Raw genomic sequence first — 21,957 nt, forward strand, 5'->3', positions numbered from 1 at the left:
AGGCAGGGAAATCTCCACTAAATTCTGATGTTGATGATTTCCTCCATCACTTGATTTTAATTAATTTAATTCTTGGAATTTAAATCCTCGGTAACAAATGTTCTTAACACACCTTCCACCTGCACAATTATAGGATCATTGATTTTTGTAATCAATAACTATAATTAATTTAAGTAAAAAATTAACTTCTCAAATTAATGGGTTTAGTTTAAGGTGATTTATTGGTTGAAGAAAATCCGAATTCGCTTTAGAGAAGTCTACGGTATTATGTGGAGTAACTGGTCATAGCTGATTTTATGATGTTAGTTAATTTGTTATATTACATCGAAAGAAATGCTCATAGGTGTAGAATTGGCTATTGTTTTTTGTTCATTGAATTGTTCCTTTTAATTTCAATGACTCAAATTATAAATTTAAATTATATACTGAGAAAATTTTGAAATGGGTAGTAGAGTTCGTCCTGTTATATCAGCTTAAAATTAGATTATCCATGCCCCAATGACAATATATATGTGTCAAATTTCCCTTTATGTCTCTGCTAGCTAGACTAGACATGCTTACATTTACAAGTTTATATGTGTAAATATACATTCTTATGATGGTCCTTCTCAATCTTCATGTCACTTCCTTTAGGGTGAGGCATCACTGTCTTATACGGTAAGTCCCCATGTGATTGTCCAGCCAAGATGTTGATGCTAGCCATTGATTTAGCATGTGTTTTGGCAAGTGTTTGTGAACTTAATGTTGAGTGGTCTTTAGATTTTGTAGGTAGGTTTTTATTAAAACTAAGTTTATTTATGAACTTTTTAAGTGATCATAATAGAGAAGCAATGTTATTTAGATATTTTTAGATGAATAAGTACAAAATTATTTAGATGAATGTTATTTAAGTGATCATAATAGAGAAGCAATGTTATTTAGATGAATAGAGAAGCAGTGTTAAGAGTCTAGAAGTTTTTTTTTTTTTGAAACACGAATGTTAAAAACTAAAAAGTATAGAAGTTATTGAATGGACACGAATGTTTTATTTCTGCCATAGATTTATAATTATTCTTTATGTACCAACTCTTCTTCAAAATAAAAAATTTCACAAATAAAAAGGAGCTGCCTATTTTCTTTTGCAAAAATGGTAGAATAAATAGGAAACACTTTGATATGGGACTCATATGTTACCTGGCCATATAGCTAGTTTTTTTTTTTGGTCAATGGTAGAATGATTAACAGTGTTTGACTGTTTGTTATCTAGTTTGGCCATATAGCTAGTTTTATTATTATCTTTAGTTTTTTTTTCAGTGTTTGACTGTTTGTTATCCATTTTTTAGTTTATTGGGCCCAGCCCACCATAGTTCTAAAGTTACCTTCCTCTGTTGAAGAAAGCCTTGAAGCAGATTTGTGTTTCTGCACACGGCAGAGCCGGCAAGGTTAAGAAGAAGCAACATTTAAAGTTTCAAAGATCAAATTTTTGCTTCTGTATGCAGCTGACCAGGTCCTTGGAGCTTGGCTTTGGAGCCGCCGTTTGCTCCCTCACCACTGTTCTGCCGCCCTATTCCTGAGGTTGGCTAGGGTTTGAAGAATCCAAAGGCTTAGGTTTGGCTGACCCATGTCCTCATGGGCTTAGTGTTATGGGCCTATTTCCTTTGGTGTGTCTTGCAAGTAGTTTGGCTGTAATCTCACTTAGTTCTAACTTTGTTTAGATGTCCTAAGTAGTCATGGACTTAATTGTTTTTGAACTACCTTGTAAGTTGATTTGGGCTAAAGGCCCAAATTTCTTTCGTTCAATGAATGAACATCTGTTGTAAGTGCCTTCAGGCAACTCTTTTATTGAATGAATCATGAACCTTTGACCAAAAAAAAAAAGTTTATATATCTTTTTTTTTATATAAGTATAAGTATTATCTTTAGTTGATAATAAAGATTATAAGAAAATTGACAAATGCCTTAGTTTATTTTTGTTCTTAGAATTATTCAATCTTGATAGAGTATTATTCTCTATCACACCTCCGAATTATCGGACAGTATGTGAATGACATGTTGACAAAATTAGCAGCGACCTACTTTAAGTAGGAGCGCCAATAAATGTTTCTAAGAGAGTTATCCACTAACTAAAGTTTTAGTTGAGATAGGGAGCTTCTAACTTCAACATATGAAAAGCTGAGAATTAAACTTGAAATATGTGTCCAATTGTATTTGTACCAACCAAGTTTGAGAGAGTGCCTATTTGAAGATAAATTTTGATGGAGATTAATTAGAAATAAAATTGTATCACATCACGCATTTGTTGTTTAAAACAAATAATAGAGGTCGGTTAAGATTATAATATACCCATTATATAATGAATTTAGAAATGCATATATTGAAGTGTTTTCTAGTCTAACATAGGAGTAGGAGTAGTATTTAATAGTACACCTAAAAAAAGTCTTTAACATTAATTCTTTCAGGAAAAAAAAGATCTAACATTTTTAAGAGTTTAATGGATATGCACTGACAGTGTAAAATAGTTTTACACAGTCATCCAATCAAAGCATGCCACATAGGAGAGATAATTACATTTGACTTTAATTTTAATTAAAAGAATAATATATTTTCTGATTTTGCGGAATTCAATTGGATGTCTGTGTAAAACTATTTTACACTGTCAGTGCATATCCATTAAACTCCATTTTTAATAGGATGTTTAGGTGGAGAATTGTAATATCAAAGTATCTCTTTACATGGCGAGACAAAACCTCAAATATATTAGTTGATGCAAACCTATGGTCATTTCAAGCCTTGGCTATCACTTCAAATCAATGAATCTCAAATATAAAAGGGTACTTTCATGTATATTTTCCACTTCAAAAATATTTCTAGACACTTTTTCATATCACGGTTTTTAATTTTATTTTTATACCATTTCCAAGTTTAAAAACAAGAGAAAAATGTTATATAAAGTTTGACGGGAAGAAAAGTACTAATAATATATACTATAAAGTTTAAGTGAAGGGTTGGTTCAATTCAACTTCAAATTAACCATTTCTTGGATTCATGCATTTATAATGTTACGGTGATTTAAAAAATTAAAACAAACACGTGCTTAGATGTCGTGGCTACTACATGCCTACATCAAAGAATGAGAATTGAGAAAGAAAGTGATGTTAGCTATGTTCGATCAACCATGAGGTATGGTGTAGTGGTTAATCATTTGTCATTTAATCATAAAACCAGTGACTCATTATTACTTATAGAATGAAACATATTTTGTGATAAACTATTCACTACTTAATGCAAGTATTTGCAGCGAAAATTAGTTAGGCCTATTGTCATTTAATTTCTTAATTTAATCAAAGTGAAATGAGAATAACTCTCACACACACACGAATGTAATCTTGTTTTCGTCTCTCTCAAAAAAAAAAATCTTGTTTTCGTCACTATTTATGATATTGACTTCAATTTTCAAATAAACTCGTTGATTGAATGCTTCATTACTTAATTCTAAAAAATTTCACTTGTAGCCCTAGGTTGTTTCTTCACAACCTTACGGAAAACGGAAAATGGTTGTTGCCAACATTGACCTTAATTTTATCCACCTTTCAAAAACTACTAATCAACTTTGCCACACTCTTTGCATTATGCACATATTAATTGAAACTCATTAATTATAATTTATTTTTATTGAACACGTTACTCTTTGTATCTTCTTCAGGGGTAAAAGATGTCAATTAAGCATGCGCCAAATATTTGGACAAGAAATGAAAAGTGTACCTTTTTCCTTGTTTTTTTTATCTGATTTCTCATCCTGAGGTATCTGATTCAAATTCGTATTCACAAATGAACAAACAAACTTTAAATCTAGCATTAGCAAGTTTTGTACTCAGGGAAGTTTCCAAGAACTTACCATCACGTTTCATCATGAGCCACACTAAAAAGTGCTAGTATATATATAAAGCACAATTATGTTACATAAGTTTTTATATATTTGTGCTTACTTTCTCTTCCTTCTCATGTTTACCTACATTTCTTTTAATTTGTCGCTAATTTTCATAGAATATCAAGTATTATATCTAACACCCTTAATAAGGTGATGTTTGATTTATGTTATGAGATTTTTCTTCACGTTATGAACACTAGCGCCAAGCTAAAGAACTCTAGAGAAAAAATTAAAATTCAATCTTGTATATTTTAGTGAATTAACATGAAATTAAGTTATAAAGACCTTAATATATGTCTTACATATAAATATAAATGAATCCTTGTAACCATAATTTAAACGTCTCCTATCTTTATATGGCTAATAAGTGTTGCGGTTTGAGAGACGTGGGCAGTGGGCTAGAAAATTAATCTCCCACAAAAATCACACAGTTCAAACAACGAATTAAATAATGTTAGAAATTGCTGAATCCTAAAAAACGTCATAAACTTGAGGTAACCCAAGCCTCCATTAAGGACATGAGATCGCCTATAAAGCTTTGATAAAAGCAGGTCGCTATTTGGCTCAAATCCTTCGAACCATCCACCATTGATGAAGACTAATAAGGTGACCATTCATCCGGGTTGCCCAATTTCAGTCCATTTTTCATGTTACAATTAAACAGAAAAACAGAGAGAAAATGAAGAAATGAAAGTGAGATGCTTAGACAAATGATATTGAGGGGGCATATAACAAAAACTCATCATAGAAAATGAATATTTTATCAAAAGTGGGGGCGATCTCCCAACCCTCAACTGACGCCACCCCGGGGGTCAAGAGAAGATATTTTGAAGTGTGCCAAATGCCAATATTGTAGAATAATTTTTAAGCAGCCCCATCACCTAAATCAGGGACAAAGTTTTTTAAATAAAAATACATCTTCAAACTGAGCAAGTAATAATATGTTTCATATTTATAACCAAAAAAAATATGTTTCATATTAATTTAATTTAAAGTACATCCTTATTTTAATTTTCTTTTTTTTTACATCGGAAAGATAAATTGCACCCACCAGGAATTGGTCACTGGACCTCCCCCAACCAACTTACATGTCTCATAACTCTTACATAAGAATATATTTTTTTATTCATTCAGTTCATAAGTACTCTTATTGTAAAATAAATTTTTAGTAAATTAATAATTTATTATAATATTTTTATATTTTAAATAAGAATTAATTTTAAATTATAATTATTCAAGATATATATATATATATATATATATAATTAATGATGATGATATTAATCCCGTTCAATTACTTTGCATAGACATAATTTTTTTTACGTAGTCATACAATTAGAACTCATGTATTCTTCATGTTATAATTATATTTTAAAAAAAAAAAAAAAAGAGAAATGTGATTAGATACATCATACATGCGAATGGTGCATGGAATATGGACATGCTCTATATGCAGCTGCGGAGATTAAGGCAGAGATTTTGCAAGTTTGGGTTTCTAGTTTCTACAACACGGTTGGAGAGGACAGGGTTCTATGGAAGGGTGTCAATGATGGGGTGTATACAAACGCTATCTACATATCAATTCCTTGCATAAAGTGCGATTTTTCTCTGGCTTGCGGCGAGAGAAGTGTTGCCAACCAACAAAAAGAGACACCATTGTCACTTGGTTGTCTCTGCTGCTTGTTCGCGTTGTGGCGAGTTCGTGGAAGATGTTGATCATGTGTTACGACGCTGCCTGGGTCTCTGCAAGTCTGGCGGCAGTTCACACCCCTTCTTCCTTGTGTCTCTAGTAATGCATCGCTTCGTCAGTGGTTGTTTTCCCGTCTGTAGGTATCACAACACGCGGTTTTTTGTGCAGTGGTGTGGAACGTGTGGAAGTGGAGGAATACATATGTGTTTGAGTCGAACCCGTGACCAGTGAGTGTTGGTTTCAAGAGAATCTATAATGACATGGTTGAGTTCAAGAACTGGGGAAGATTGAGCGTGCAAGGCTTGCCTTCTACGACTCACTCAGCAAGGAATTGGGTGTAGTTGCATAGGGATGGCAGTTGGGAGTGTGTCCAGAACCAGATGGGTGGCGGAGGTGTTGTTCGCGACAGGCTTGGGTGGTGGCTTTGCGGTTTCACAGCGTCGTTTGGGGCAGGTGATGCTTTCCTCGCGGAGCTGCGTGTGTTGGAGAAGGGGCTCCATCTGGTGTGGGACTTGGGCATTCGACATGTCATCTGCCATATGGATTGTTTGGAGGCAGTAGAGGTGCTGAAAATGTTACTGATGTTCAGAGTTATTGGCATATGGAGGTTCTTCTGTCAATAAAGGGGATGTTGGATCGACTTTTGCAAGTGACTCTCATTCATATACCTCGAGAGGGTAATGTGGTGGCAGATGCGTTAGCCAAGTTTGTGGTGCGTGTTTGTGGGTGTGAGAAGACTTGGCGCGTACCTCCCTCCTTTGTTGTTCCTGTTCTTTGTCACGATCCTTTAGTTTAGTTTCGCTAGTTTTCCTTTGTAATAAAAAAAGATAATCATTTACGGAATCAACGCATATAAATTAAATTTATCAAGAATAATAATCATGATTGTTTTACGTACGGTGTATTTAAGAGGTTTAGAAGAAAAATATAAATATCAAATTTTAATTTTTGTCACTCAATCTTCATTTTAAAAGAGCTGAAAAATATTTTTTTTAATAAATATTATATAAAATCAAATTAATAAAATGTTTAAATACGTTTTATTTTTATCTAAGTCTTGTTTATTTGTCATTGTCAAAAAAATATCTTGTTTGTCATCCCAACGTGGTCTCTATCATATTCAACAATACATAATATTGTTTAGTTTCAAAAAAAGAAACATAATATTGCAATCCTCCTTTTAGTATAGTTAATTAAACAACAACGAAAAATTCATCTTGCATATCAGCATATTATTTAAGAGTAGGGATGGCAAAGTGAGTTGACCTGGCGGTGCTGACCTACTTTTAACCGTTTTAGTTTAGTTAAAACAATAAACAAAAAAAAATTATGCCAATAAAGAATGAGCATATGCGAATCAAAGGAAGCCGTAATCGACTTGAGCACTCGATATGAAGAAGTTTGAGCTCGGAAGAGATTTCGAACGCATAATCATACCTAGGTTTAGATGTGAGGGCATTTTAAAGATATTTAATAGGAATCTAATAGGGTGTTTGTAACAAGGTTGAAAAGTACATACCTAATAATATGGAGGCTGGGAATGCATATTCCTGCGTTTGTTATAAGGTTGAAAATTCAATGCTCGGATATAAAACATTCCCAAGAATGGAATAACTTCTTGTGAAATGGGTTGAAAATCTTACACTCTGATGGGAAAGTGAAGGTAGTTTCTCACTACTCCAAATTCAATACCCAATAATGAAATTTCCATGTAACAAAAAAAAAAAGAATGACATTCCCCACAATCATATTCCCGAAAATATTATTCATGAGAATGTGTTTCTTAACCTTGTAACAAACGCCTCCAAAGGTTTGACACGTTGGAAATTAAATCATTACTTAATTATAGGAAAAACTGTTACAGTGTGGGACGGGCCAATACCCAAAGAATATCAAGTCATCGAGCTGACTAGAGTGAGAGGCACGAACTACACCATTATTTTAAGTGGAAGCGTGAAGTTCAAATGTGGTTTGATGGTTATAAGCTTTGTAACTATTATAGTTATGAGAAAATCCCCCTACAGGATGTAGTCATTTGTACCAATAACATATTTTGGAGTGTCTTAGGAATCGCAGAGGAACAAAATCTTTTTCTCAAGTAATCGTATGATAACCGAATCTCTACATTAGTTGGACCCGAGCATTGTTGGGTTATTTCGAGTTTGTGTACGGGTTAGCAAAATGGCCCGCACACTATTTAGGGCTAGGGGGTTGAACAAAACTCGTCCCACGTACACCCGTAGTATCTCCTCACAGCTTTTTTTTAAAAAAACTTATTAGATATTATATATATTTATTACATACAATTTATCTAAATTTTGAAATAAACCCTTATTATTTTAAAAGTTTAATTACCATTTTATCATTCACAAACATGCGATTTTGTATCCTTATAGTTTTAATTACTTAAATTAAGTCTTTCTACTTTTAAAATCAAACAATTTTTGTATGAGTGTTGAATTTTCATCCAATTAGTAATGAAAAAAGTTGTCGTTGATCAATATCTTTTATGCGAAAAATGATATATATCACTTCACACAAAAAATTGTGATATATACCCAACTTTTACATTAGTTATCAAATGACAAATCAACATTTAAACCAATCTTGAGTAAAAGACACGACGAAAGAAAAAAGTTTGTCCGAAGCAAGCAAAGAAAGCCTAAACCTTCACACTAGATACCTATAGGGACTAAAATCACTCATTCCCAAAACAATATACCAAAAATGTATTTAAGCCTATCTTAGAAATTAAAGTGAAATTAATTAAAAGTCGGTGGGGTCTTGACAAGAAACATTAAATGAAATGATTAGAGTTTATCAGTTAATAAATTGTGATAACACTTTCCCGAGATAAGAGGTTTTGAAGTTAAAACAACAACAACAACAACAAACTACGATTTTGCTTACTTTGTTTGCTTTTTCACTTCTTCCAAACAACATTCAGAGATATAGAGAAAGAGAGAGAGAAGGTTCTCTGCTATCAGGATTCAGGGTTGCTTGCTTCCTGCAGAAGATTGAAAAGGAACAAGATAAACCAAAAAAACAAGTATACTATCATCGCCAGAAGAAGAAGAAGAAGAAGAGAAGCAACGGTGGCTTTTTCTATTATATATATAGTTGGTAGTGACTTGTGAGAAATCAAAATCTATTGATTTCGTTTCGTGCCAAGCCAAGCCAACCTGCTTATTCTCACAATTTTCATCTTCTCACACGTTATCTACTCTAACTATCTTCCCTACCAATCCAACATTATTTTCGCTTTCTCTAACTTTTTTTTTTCATCGGAAAACAACAACATAAGATCAATCATAACTGTTTCCTTTTCCCAATTTTGTTATCACACGCACGCGCTGTCTGTCTGCCTCTCTTGTTGGATTTTCGGTTTCCTCTTACTGGCTGTCGGGTCGGGTCGCAATCCGGGTTTGTTCTTCTCTGGGTTTCGTCATTTGTGTTGGTACTTCATTGTTGCTCACGTGGCTCTGTTTTTCCGCTTTTAACTAGGGTTTGAGAGACGATCCAAGGTTAAAGTTTGCTTTTTTCCACGTTTTTCTCTCATGGGTATGTTGATACTTGAGCTCTTGTTGCTGGGTTAAGCTTTGGATTGATTGATTTGGAATTTCGTCGCCAAAGTTTTGTTTTTTTGTGTGGATGGGTGGACTCGTTTCTGTAATCTGAGAATTCTTTGACCCTTTTCTGTTTTGGGTAAAGTGATTGCTTGTGTGGTTAAGAAAAGGCTAGGTTGGATTGGATTGGATTGCTTTGGTGTTGTTGCTGATTGCTTGATTTGTTAACTCAACCCCTTTGTTTGGCCTTGATTGTGATTGAGGCTTTTGTTGTTGTGGTGGATAAGATGAGTTCTTCTAGCTTCAATAGAAGTATGACAGTCCATGGGAGCCAGCTGCTGGTTCATATTGCTGAGAATGGACACTCCTTTGAGTTGGACTGTGATGAGAACATGCTTGTTGAGGCTGTGATGAGGTCTATTGAATCGGTTACTGGGATTAGCTTCAGTGATCAACTTGTTCTTTGTCTGGATATGAAGCTTGAGCCGCAGCGGTCGCTCGCGGCGTACAAGCTTCCATCTGATGATAGGGAAGTGTTCATATTCAACAAAGCGAGGCTTCAGAATAACTCGCCGCCTCCACCTCCGGAGCAAGTCGATATCCCCAATTTGGAGCCACCATCATTGTCGTCCCCTCGTGATCGGCACCCTCTTGATGATGCTTTGGATCCTGCTTTGAAGGCTTTGCCTTCTTATGAGCGGCAATTTAGGCACCATTATCATCAGGGGCATGCAATTTATACTGGTACCATGGTGAAGTATGAGCATTGTGAGAGGCTTTTGAGAGAACAGATGGTCCAAGAAAGAGCAGTGGAGGTTGCAAGGGGTAATTTGGATCAGTACTATAGAATGATTAACCAAAACTATGGAGATTTCATGAAACGTTATATGCATCAATACAGGATTCATTCTGATCTTTTGGTAAATTTTGGAAAGGGTATTGAGAAACTAAGATCTGTCAAACTTCACCCTGCTTTGCAAACTGCTAATCGCAAATGCTTACTGGATTTGGTGAAGGAAGAAAACTTGCGGAAGTCAGTGGATAATTGCACTAGCTCCCACAAGCAGTTTGAGAATAAAGTGTCACAATTCAAGCAGACTTTTGGGGAAGTGAAGCGCCGGGTTGAGGACTTGTTGTCCAGCAGGGCTTTCTTGCCCATCAAAAACTTAGAACAAGCAATTAAAGAACATCAGAGATTTATAACTGAACAAAAGAGTATCATGCAATCTCTGAGGTTAGTTTCTTTTATTTGGCAACCTTTTTTTCAATGCTGTGCACTTTATTGCTGATGAAGCATTTAATGCTTATGTGTTATCCTGATTTTGCAATGGCATCCAGTTTTGTAACTTAATTACTTATTTCATGAGTTTAATATTCAAATTCTGGTATCAAGCTCTAAAATGTCGTGTTAAATGGCCTGATCTCAAATAATTATGCACCATTTCTGCATAGTTATTGTCCCACTCCATGCTGGTTATGAAGTTTGTATAGGGAGACTTGTCTTTTCTAGTTTTTAGGACCATGTGCTTAACACAGAGGAGAGGCAATATGGAATAATACTTGATTCCAGATGTCACTTGCTGTACTTATCATTCCGCTTTTTTATGCTTCTTGTCTTCTGAAATAATTTCGTTATACCAAATGTTCTTGGTGCACCTTCTAAATTACCTTGTGTGGGTTCTGCAGCAAGGATGTTAACACTGTAAAGAAACTGGTGGATGATTGTCTGTCCTCTCAGTTGTCCTCCTCGCTCCGTCCTCATGATGCGGTTTCAGCACTGGGTCCTATGTATGATGTTCATGACAAAAGCCACTTGCCTAAAATGCAGGATTGTGATCATGCTATTTCTAAGCTACTTGACTTTTGCAAGGAAAAGAAGAATGAAATGAACATCTTTGTCCACAATTACATGCAAAACATCACTTATGTTTCTTATCTCATCAAAGATCAGAAGCTACAATTCCCTGTGTTCAAAGAGGCAATGGTTCGTCAGGATGGTTTGTTCGTGGATTTAAAGTTGTTCCATGGTATTGGTCCTGCATATAGAGCTTGCCTTGCAGAAGTAGTGAGACGGAAGGCTTCTATGAAGTTGTACATGGGCATGGCTGGGCAATTGGCTGAAAGGCTTGCTACAAAACGGGAGGCTGAGGTAAGGAGACGGGAGGAGTTTTTGAGAGCTCATAGTTCATGCATTCCTAGAGAAGTATTAGCATCTATGGGGTTGTTTGACACTCCTAACCAATGTGATGTCAATATAGCTCCATTTGATCTTGGTTTGCTTAATATTGACATAATAGATGTGGATCGTTATGCTCCTGAGCATCTAGTAGGAGTAACTTCCAAGCTGGAGAAGCATGGAAGCTTCAAAAGCTCATCTACTTTGACTAGTGATAGCTCTCACTTGACCGAGTCTGTAGATATTGCTGCTGACTCAATTGAGAGATATGATTCTGAAGACCTTCTTGATGGCAGTGAGTTGATAGAAATTGCAGGAACCTCTAAGTTGGAAGTTGAGAATGCAAAACTGAAAGCTGAGCTTGCTTCTAGAATAGCTTTAATATGTTCCCTCTGCCCTGAGGTAGAGTACGAGTCACTGGATGATGAAAGGGTTGATAATATACTGAAGAATGCCACTGAGAAGACAACAGAAGCCTTGCGTTTGAAAGATGAATATGTCAAACATGTTCAATCCATGCTCAAGATGAAACAGTTACAATGTGTGTCATATGAAAAACGTATTCAAGAATTGGAGCAGAAATTGTCTGATCAGTATGTGCAGGGCTTGAAGACATCTAGTGTAAATGATGCAGGTGACTTTCCCCTTGTGGCTGGGAAGACAGATAATTACAAGTCAGAATGCACTAGTGGTGAAGCCCACATGCCTTACATATCTACTACTGAACCCATGGATGAAGTTTCATGCATCTCAAGCTCCTTGGATGCAAAACTTGGCCTGTTCACAGAACATACTGGTAAAACTCTAGATGGGCTGGACGAGAACATGTTGGATTCCTCTGGAGTACAGAACCCTCAGTTAGATTCATCTATGATGGAACCTCATCGTGAAGAAGCACAAAGTGGTGATAAAGATAAAAAAGATAAGATAGTGGGACAATTGGGCTTGTCACTAACACACAGTTCTACTGCTGAGAGCATGCCTGTATCACATTCAGCAGTTTGTCCAGAATTGGATTCAAAAGTAAATGATGACAAGTTGTTGGAATTACGAAGTGAGCTTGCAGATAAGGCAAATCAATTAAATGAAAATGAAACCAAGCTCAAAGCTGTTATGGAGGAGGTTACTGTGCTCAGGAGGGAGTTGGAAGCAAGTCGAAAACTACTTGATGAATCTCAGGTAACACATTACATAGAATTGAATTAGACAGAATATTTTAGATTTTCAAGTTAATATTTTGAAAAGTAGTTCCCTTGATCTCCTAAACTCTTCATTATTCTCTCTGTTCACTGCTTTCATGTCATTTTCCAATCTCTGCCCCTTCTCTTTCTCTATCTTGCACAGATATGCATTCTATTAGCAATTCATCTGAAATAATTGTTCAAATTATTCTATATAAGATTTTTCATTGATGGGGCTGCGAACCAGGATAAGTTATTGGACCCAATTGATAAGCCCAAGGTGTGGAGGGTACATGTTAGAAAGAGAAAGACCAAAGGGGTAAAAGAGGAATTAAATGCATCATTTGGTTAGGAGGGGAAGGGTATGAGTGTGCGGATGATCGTAGTGGGGGAATCATTGAGGTAGTTTGTATTTGGCTAGAGAGCGGAATTCCAATAGCCATTGGAACCTCTGTAGGAGCCATAGGCTCTGGTTGGTTTCTATTTGCTGTTTTGCTTGTCATAGGGAGTAATACTTACATTTTCATTATCTGGATTCCATCGGTCGTCTTCCCCTAGCCCTCCACCATCAACACCCATATTCTTCTTGTATTTTAGTTACTCTATGTGGATACATTTAAATGTTAAATAAATGTTTCCTTAGCATCTTGTATTGATGCTGCATAAAACCATGCTGAGTAGAGTTTTAGTTGGCTGTTAGCAAGTTTACTGTAGACAATAAGTTCATATAAATGCAGTCTTCCGTTACTGTAGATTCATGTTTAAAACCTGTTAGGTGCTTAGGTTGAACTGGCCTCTTGGAAAAATCTAACCAAATAAAGATCATTGATTCTTGATTCTTCTTTGGTCATCTTAGGAATGATGCATTTAAAACTTCTTTCTTAATTATTTTTCTTTTTACCACAAGGGCAATGCTTCATTGTTGTTGGTTCATTATTGTGCTTTCCTTTTATATTCTAATGTACTTTTCCTCTTTCATTATAGTTGAATTGTGCTCATCTGGAGAATTGTTTGCATGAGGCAAGAGAGGAAGCTCAGACACAAAAAAGCTCTGCTGACAGGAGGGCCTCAGAGTATAGTTCACTGCGTGCATCTGTTATAAAAACGCGGAGCTTTTTTGAAAGACTCAAAACCTGTGTTTATTCTCCTGGTGGTGTGGCTGCTTTTGCAGATTCCCTGCGCAATTTAGCGCAATCTTTGGCCAAGTAATTTCCTTACATTAATTGCACCATGAGAGCCTGTGTTAAATTTTGTGTGTAAAATTTTATATCCTCCCCTTCAATGTACTGCCCATTCACACTTAAGGAAAAAATCATCATTTTGCAATTACATCATTAGGTTGAGAGTACATAAAATTTATTACGCAGTTCTTGCCCCTTTTTTGTCTTTTTTCTTTGAGGGGAGCAGATTCTAGGCTATTTTGTCTGACTGATGTGTTTCCCAGTGATATTTTTTATTTGTTCACGACAAGGAGGATGATAGAAACTCTTTTTTCTCTTTTCAGTTCTGCTAATGACAGAGATGATGATGACATTGCTGAGTTCCGAAAATGCATTCGTGTATTGGCCGATAAAGTTGGTTTCTTATCCAGGCACCGTGAAGAACTGCATGAGAAGTATACAAGAATGGAAGCTGCCAACGAACAACTTCGGAAAGAATTGGAGGAGAAAATAGATCAGGTCAAAACTTATTACAATAAGCATCAACTTGAGAAGCAGGTGAGTTAAATGTCCATATGTTCATGATACAGTTCTAAGCTTCTTGTTCCTTAACAGCATGTGGCAATAAAATGTCTCCTTTAGAGTTGGTCTACTTTTAACTAAGGCTGGCTCTCTTTCTTTGAAGCCAGCAAAACCCAAATGCCTGATGATTAATTAATAGAATGAATGAGTTTTGTTGTAAGTTTAGTCGTGAATGGGGTGTTAATCCTTAATCACACAGTCGTAAGATTAGTAATCACATAGTAACAAATGCATATAAATTCATATATATGCATAAAAAATCGCATAAATAACAAATATAAATCACTTTTTGATGTGATTAATCCTACGATTAAGCCAGAAAACTGTCACAGATGCCATTTTAATCGCCCTGGGTACCATTAATCGCATAATCGTGCAATTAAGCGATTTTAATCGCAATTTTAACTACTGTGGTTCTACTCATTATAAATTCTGAACTTGTTCAGTATATAGTGAGATTGTCAGTTCCGGTAACTGTTTAGACTATGTAATTGACAAGTGGTTTGGTATTGCCAGCTGTAAATATTAGTCAATTACTCTGTTGTAATCTGTTAGAACTTAGAAGTGTCTTATAGAATTAGTGCCAGCTGTTATGATTAGTTAGCTTAGAGCACAAGCTTCTACAGGGTTATATAAACTCTTCTCTGTACATTTGTAATGCATTGAGCATAATACACTTTTCATTCAGTTCTAAATTTCTTCTTCTCCAATTCTATCTGGACTGACTAGTTATATTCTGCTTGTGATTTTGTTGCAGGCAAATAAAGAGAAGATTTCTTTTGGTTGTCTGGAAGTTCATGAGATTGGCGCCTTTGTGCTCACTCCAGGTGGGCACTATGAGGCAATTAGCAGGAACTGCTCTAACTACTACTTATCTGCTGAATCTGTGGCCCTGTTTACAGAGCATCTTCCAAGCAGACCTAACTACATTGTTGGACAAATTGTGCATATTGAACACCAAATTGTGAAGGCAGTGCCTGAGCATGGTAAATTGACCCCTGACAAGTTGGCCTTGAATTCAGGATCAACTTCTTCAAACCCATATGGTCTCCCTGTTGGCTGTGAATATTTTCTAGTGACAGTAGCCATGTTACCTGATACCACCATTCATTCATCTTCTCCTTCCTGATCCTGCTTCATCGTGGCGGCAGATTAGACGTGATGGAAGAATTCAATTGTACATTAACAACAACATTCGGGGTCCAAATGCTCATTATTATGAGTGTTAAAGCAGTTTAACCATTTGTACAGCTGATGATGAACCCTTATTCTGTTTCTATCTCCCCGCTTTGTACATATTTCTGTCTTCTATGACATTTCATAAATTGTGAATATTGTTTACAACTTTTCGTTTTGACATTTGGTTTTCATCTCTTTTAAGTGCATTTCTGAAAACACGGTAGAAAACCACGTTTGAAGCCAAAATCATGGTGGGTAGAAGCAAAAGTTAAGGGAAGTTGTTTTTGCTCACATGATTGAGAGAAATTTACATCTGCTTGTCAAAAAAATAGTACAATTTAACGTTAAAGTGGTTTATGCATTTTTAGAAAGAAAAAAACATAGATCCAGTTATAAATAGATTGTAGTTTAGTACTTAGAGCTCGAGGCTGATTAAGAATTCTTATAGGATAAGATTAAATATATTTCAATTGAAACTAACAAGTTCTAAAAACAGTATAAGGGTAGTTTTATAAAAAAAAATGCATTTAAAATATATAGGTTTGATTGATTTAAAATGGTTTCACTTGTGATAAGAAATAAACTAAATACAAAAAATATGCATCAGGTGTTTTTTTTCATCATGTGGAGTTGATTAAATAAATCTAATGATATTATATTATCCTGTTATAAATCATGTTCAATAGAACATTTTAATATGAATTTCTCTTAATATTTTGACCAATATTTTTTGTTTATATATCTCAATAGAGACGTAAATTTGATATCTAGAACAATTCAAACTTGGAAAAATGAGGGTGTTAAAACACTGTCCGAAGTCAAAGTTCTAAAAGGAAAAAAAGGTGAATGATATTTTAATTTAAATGGAATTTTTTTAATAAAGAAAAAGTGACATTGAAGCATGCAAGGAGTGAAAAAATGTACAAAAAGCATTCCCCATGCTTAGAGTCGTATTGAGAATTCATCTCTGTTTTCTGAAGAGCTTAATACACCAAAAAAAATGCCATCCTTTAAAAGTTTAAATGATAGAGCTATAGAGGGTCATGAGTATTAGGTGCAGAGTTTGAATTTTGTAATTTAGGAAAATGCCATCCACCCCCCACCCCTAACAAGAAAAAAAGCTACACAGGTATCTGAATCCATAAATAAGTCTGATATTTTATTACATGAATCATAAGCTAAAGTACCTAAATAATTCTTCACAGGGGCTGTACCAATATTCTTCATTAAAATAATTTATAGATCCTAGTGGTTCTAATGGTAGAAATAAATAAACTTTTCATGCTACTAAAGACATAATATATCCTCTATGCACCTGAGTTCAACTATGCTACTTCATTCTTGGCTATTTTGAAATTCTAAACATGAGATGAGACTAACTATCTGACTCCAACATCACCTATCCTCTTCTGATATGTTGTACAAGAATTTTGGAAGAGATGCGATTCGAGGGAGATTAAAAAGCAGCTCTGCAAAGGAGTCTTTCCTGGTCATGCCGGGAGCCTGCTTGCCACCAGAAACATCTCTCAAGTCCTCATCAGCAGCCTTGACATCTATTTCAATTCTATTGTCCTGCATTGACTCATGGTCATGGCTGCCACCTTGAATATTTCCTCCATCTTCAGGTCCTTCAACAGCACTTGCCTTGCCATGAGGATTCTGCACTGCCGCAGGATCTTTCTGCAGAAGACTGCGAAGAGAATTGACCCTTGTCATGAGTGATTTTTCATCAGAAGAAGCTTCTGTAGCTTGATTGTCATTAAGTAGATGCTGTGAAATGTCATCTAGCATTTCCTGGTACTCTGATATTCTGTCAGAAAAGGATGGATTCCCGGAGATCATTTCTTCAGAAAGGCAATGTTCAATGTGGCCGATAAAATCGCTCACTGACATAGAATGACGGAGCCCGGGCATTTGCATCTGATCCAAATTTCTTGGGCCCTTGGAATCAGTTTCAGAGCTTGAATTCCCTTCAGTTGCAAGACGATCCATGCCTTTTAAATAGAAGACAGACAAAACAATAAGTTTAAACAACAACATGAAATTCTTTAGATATCCAAGACCACCAACACCGATTAGTAAATAAGCTATAGAAACTGAGCAGTTAATAACTTAATTTAAGTTCATTATGAAGCCATGTACATGCTGCTATATTGATAAAGTTCACATCATATACCATTGGAATGTAAACATAAAAAATCCTCACTGCAGATTTTCTTAGTCAGAGTTTTGAAGCCATTACTTGGAATGGAAAACACCTAGCACAAAGTGTGGTATGTCCAATGCCCAATATCTGAAAAATATAGATGCTATGCACAATCTTTCATCCTGCTTGTGACAATGATGCTATTCCTCTAGAGTATGATGTGGTTTATAAAGTTTAAGAATAAAGACTTAACTTCAATATAGATTAGTTCTATGGTTGTCAATAGAATATGATGATCATGAGAGGCAAGTCTATATATCAAAACCAGGGATTTTGACTCCTCTAAAGTGAGGGAGTCATTTTAGAGGATAAAATAAGTTATCACAACTGAGTCAACGGTTGAGATTGTGATTATATACTTGCACATGTACAACAACAAAATATGATGCTCTTTAAATCACAACCGTTGATTTCTTAATCAACAGCTGTGACAACTTGTTTTACCCTCTAAAGCGACTTTGCCGGATCACTACACCACGGACTTAATTTTCAAAGTGACACCTCATCCTTCCATTGATAAATTTTCAAACAGTTACCAGCAAACAAAGTAAAAGTGTTTGAAAGAGAAGAGTGCATCAAAATTGTAAGCATGAAAGATACATGTGAATAGCACATTAAGATTTTCTCACTCTAACACTAGACATAAACACGGCAATAAATGAAACATTAGGGCCAATAAACAGGGCAATCAAAACAAGTCAAGTTCTCTCAGTACCTGAACTGTGGGAAGATGCCTCACAGGGCAGACTATCCAAGGAAATGCCAGGAGGACTATTTTGCTCGATTTTAAATGATGGAGACAGAAGTGAATGAGATGATCCTATGTCCTGAAAACGAGATGAGGCAGATCCTTTACCATTGACTTGGTTCAAATCATGATCTTTCAGATTGCCAGGGTTCTTATAAGCAGAAGGTCGTCCATAAAAATGAAAATGAGGTGAATCCAAAGTTATCTCTGGCTGTCGGCTTAAGAAGTTAAGACGGGCGTCACACTGGATAAGCTTTTCAAAATGCCTGTTTAGCACTCCTTGGGGACATTGCAAAAAATGCTGCCTGCAAAATCAAGAATGGAGTTTCCCAAACATCATGGCCTAGTAAATAAGGAGGCAAGCCAAAGGACCAAAATATACACAACCAACCTAATGCAAATTAAAACTACAAAACTTTACCAAAAAACATTTTACAATAAATACACTATTCAGACATGCTTTAAACTGTACAAAAAGAGTGCTCTGATGCCAAAATATACTGCTGCATCAAATTTAACCTGACAACCCCTCAATGAATTCAATAAGTGATCTTGTCTTATCCGCCACGGTGTTATTAATCGCGGATCGCGGAAAATAGCATAATGACAGAAATCTGCTGTGCCAAGCCCTCATAGCGGAAAATAGCAGCTAATAGCGGATAGCGCTGAGCTCTCAGAGCGCTGCGCTATAGCGCTATAGTGCCGCGATATCCGCTATTTGACAATACTAATCCGACTGCATTCTCAACATCCCATTGGAACTCAGTCTCTGATCTTTTACAAAAATTATATTGAATACTGGTTCTTCTGTCCAGCTTAGGACAAATCAATGAGACCATAATACTTATCAATCTACACCAATGTATAACATGAGCCCAGATCCACATATCAGATGATAAAAAAGAATATACCTATAATCGCTGGCCTGTCCATAAGTAAAATCTGAAGTTGCTTGCCAGACTGTATGCTTTTTAGGCTGAGGATTAGTCTCCATGAAGAAAATAGGCGGTCTAGCAAGCTGCAATACACAGAAAATCACCAATATGTCAATTAATACCCAATGCATAGGCGTTTGTGAGTTAAAGAACTATTGAAGTGGCTGACAATGACATTGAAAGGAAAATAGAGGAATAAATTACCACTACAGTCAATGAGCTAGGTCCATTAACAGGAAAATCTGCCTTAAGTGCCATGATATCTGACCACTGGATTTCAATTTTGCTCTTCAGTTCACCTTCAAGAACTTCCCAAACAAGCTTATTTTTGGCATAGTAACACTTGGCCACTAAGTCTCCCTCAAATCTTGATTTATACTGCCACCACACACAAAGAGAATTAATTTTGACCTAAGCTAAATTCATTGAAAAATATATTTCCCAAAAAACACAAGCAACAACAACATGCAAAATCTTAAATCTTAAATATATACCTCCCATGATCCGATTCTTAAAAGTGAAGCTGGGAAATTTGAAGCCTTATGCTTTACAACAGACCTTGATGAAGAAGCAGCAGCACCCTGTTTCTCCTTTTTCACTCCAGAATTCAAGTTTTCATCCTTTACATTTGCAACAACCATAGTACTACTCCCTTGAGAAAGCTTCATACTTATCAACTCCACTAGTGAAGGGCTTTTCCTCAGTTTTAGACCCAAAGGCCCAGGTTCATCAAGTATGCTAAACTGGGTAGGAGAATCAGAAGCCATAACATTTGAATTTGAAGCATCCCATTGCTGATCAAACCATGCAAAAGTAGAAAAAGTAAAAAAAAAAAAAAACAATTTCACATAGTATTAAAAACTGTATACATTGATTTTTAGAGTGTTTCCAAACAACCCCTTAGGAAGAGAGATTATAAAAAAAACCTGTTGGGAAGAAGATGAAGGTTTGCAGCGCTTGTTGGGAGGTTCATGCAGTTGTTGTTCCAAGTCCAACTGAGCCGCCACCTTGTGATGATCATGATCATGATCATGATACGACGCCGCTTCAATGTCAGAGCTACGGCGTTTCACAGAACCTAAGAGATGAAGCATTGAATTTTCCATGGATTGGAAGAGATGAATGAAGATTGAAAATCACAGTAACAGAACAGAATAGAACAAAGAGAATGAATGAGGAACAAGCTCCCTTTGTTTCGGAAGAGTAGAAATATATAGAAGAGTGCGCGTGAGTCCGTGACACGTAGATTTTTAATAGTTGTTGCTAGTTGTTGAGTGACATGTCAGACACGTATGAATTATATTTGGAATGGATTTTTTTTTTAATAAGCATATTTGGAATGGATATAATCCCTATCTCACAAAATTAGGGGGTTGTTCCAATCCTAAACAATCTTAAAGAAATTTAGTTGAAATTTGATATTTTTTTATATGTATTAAATATATGGATTCTGTAAATATATATAAATATAATATTTCTTTTGGTAGATATAAATATAATATTTCAATTGATATTATCCGTTTAGTTAAAATTTTAAGAAAAATTGACTTATTAATTGAAAATAGTGTTTAATCAGGTCAAATTTGAAATTGGTTTGATGTTAAGAAACTTAATTATTGCCATGACCAAATTTTTTGACCAAATTTATTAAGTTTCTACAATAATAAAAATTGAGATTAATGATTTTGTATTTGTATAAATTTGTTATCATCATTTTAGGATATATCATTACAAAAATTTGAAATATTTATGATATAAAATAATTTTTTGAAATATTTATTATTATCAAATAGTAAATGTTGAAAAAATTAATAAAATTAATTTTGACATCATCAAACTACTAATTTTAGTAAGAGAAAATAGTAGAGTCAAACCAGACAATGGTTGGGAGGGTGTCACCTATAGGACTTGCCATTTTTTTAATTTAATTTTAGGTTATAGTATAAGATTTACACCATTTTAGGAATACCATCCTTAAGATGCCACAAAAAAGTTCAAAAGTGGATTATACACTACAAAAATGTCAAAAAATAAAATTATGATGGAGGTGACTCTGATAGAACGACTCATTCACAGTAAAAAACATAAATCGCTAAAATAGACCATATAAATGTAACCCGCCAAGAAAGGGTGGGATCGCCTAAGACTATGAATACATGACTCGCCAACACGACACGACACGAAAAATACATAAATCACCAACATGGCGTGAAGAGTACATGAGAATGGGATCGGAAAAACCAATGACCTAATTTTAGGGTCCATGGATCCTTATGGATCCTTCGGATCAGTAATGGAATTACAAATGGAGGCCAAATCCACGTTGGCCTGCTTGCGGTATACAGGGTTTTGTGGAATAGGAAAAATTCCAAATCCTTGAACTCCTCCGATGCGATGTATCGCGTATTGAGAAAAAAAGAGTGGAGTAAACTATGGAATGCGTGTGTGCATAGCATTTTTTTATTGCCGATTTTATCAATAAGGGATAGCAATTTTTTTTGATAGTATGCACTTGTTGGGCTAAAAAGAAAAGCACAAGTGAGTTGGACAATATATCTTTGACCAAAAACCTTGAGATATTAGGTGTACGCGTCCTCTTACTTATAAACCCTCGAAATTATCATTAT

At 35.4% G+C, this 21,957-nt stretch overlaps 2 protein-coding genes across 3 annotated transcripts; one reads left to right on the forward strand and one right to left on the reverse strand.

The window, feature by feature from the left end:
* The first annotated feature begins 8,466 nt into the window (after positions 1-8,466).
* LOC130710292 (autophagy-related protein 11) lies at positions 8,467-15,619 on the forward strand. 2 transcript variants are annotated; one of them, XM_057559503.1, is made up of 6 exons: positions 8,467-9,020; positions 9,102-10,397; positions 10,850-12,518; positions 13,505-13,725; positions 14,025-14,238; positions 15,020-15,619. In XM_057559503.1, the coding sequence occupies exons 2-6, from the start codon at positions 9,451-9,453 to the stop codon at positions 15,389-15,391; spliced, it is 3,423 nt and encodes a 1,140-aa protein (XP_057415486.1). In that variant the 5' UTR covers positions 8,467-9,020; positions 9,102-9,450; the 3' UTR covers positions 15,392-15,619. The 2 variants fall into 2 exon arrangements, with proteins under 2 accessions (XP_057415486.1, XP_057415485.1); XM_057559502.1 differs by having other exon boundaries at positions 8,467-10,397.
* Positions 15,620-16,791: 1,172 nt separating this feature from the next.
* Positions 16,792-20,212, reverse strand: LOC130713177 (uncharacterized). The gene is made up of 5 exons (XM_057562968.1): positions 19,825-20,212; positions 19,535-19,708; positions 19,307-19,413; positions 18,363-18,700; positions 16,792-17,435 (listed from the first exon to the last, which is right to left on the reverse strand). The coding sequence occupies exons 1-5, from the start codon at positions 20,095-20,097 to the stop codon at positions 16,837-16,839; spliced, it is 1,491 nt and encodes a 496-aa protein (XP_057418951.1). The 5' UTR covers positions 20,098-20,212; the 3' UTR covers positions 16,792-16,836.
* Positions 20,213-21,957: the final 1,745 nt, after the last annotated feature.

The sequence above is a fragment of the Lotus japonicus genome, chromosome 4 (assembly GCF_012489685.1).
Source record: "Lotus japonicus ecotype B-129 chromosome 4, LjGifu_v1.2".
NCBI classification, from domain to species: domain Eukaryota; kingdom Viridiplantae; phylum Streptophyta; class Magnoliopsida; order Fabales; family Fabaceae; genus Lotus; species Lotus japonicus.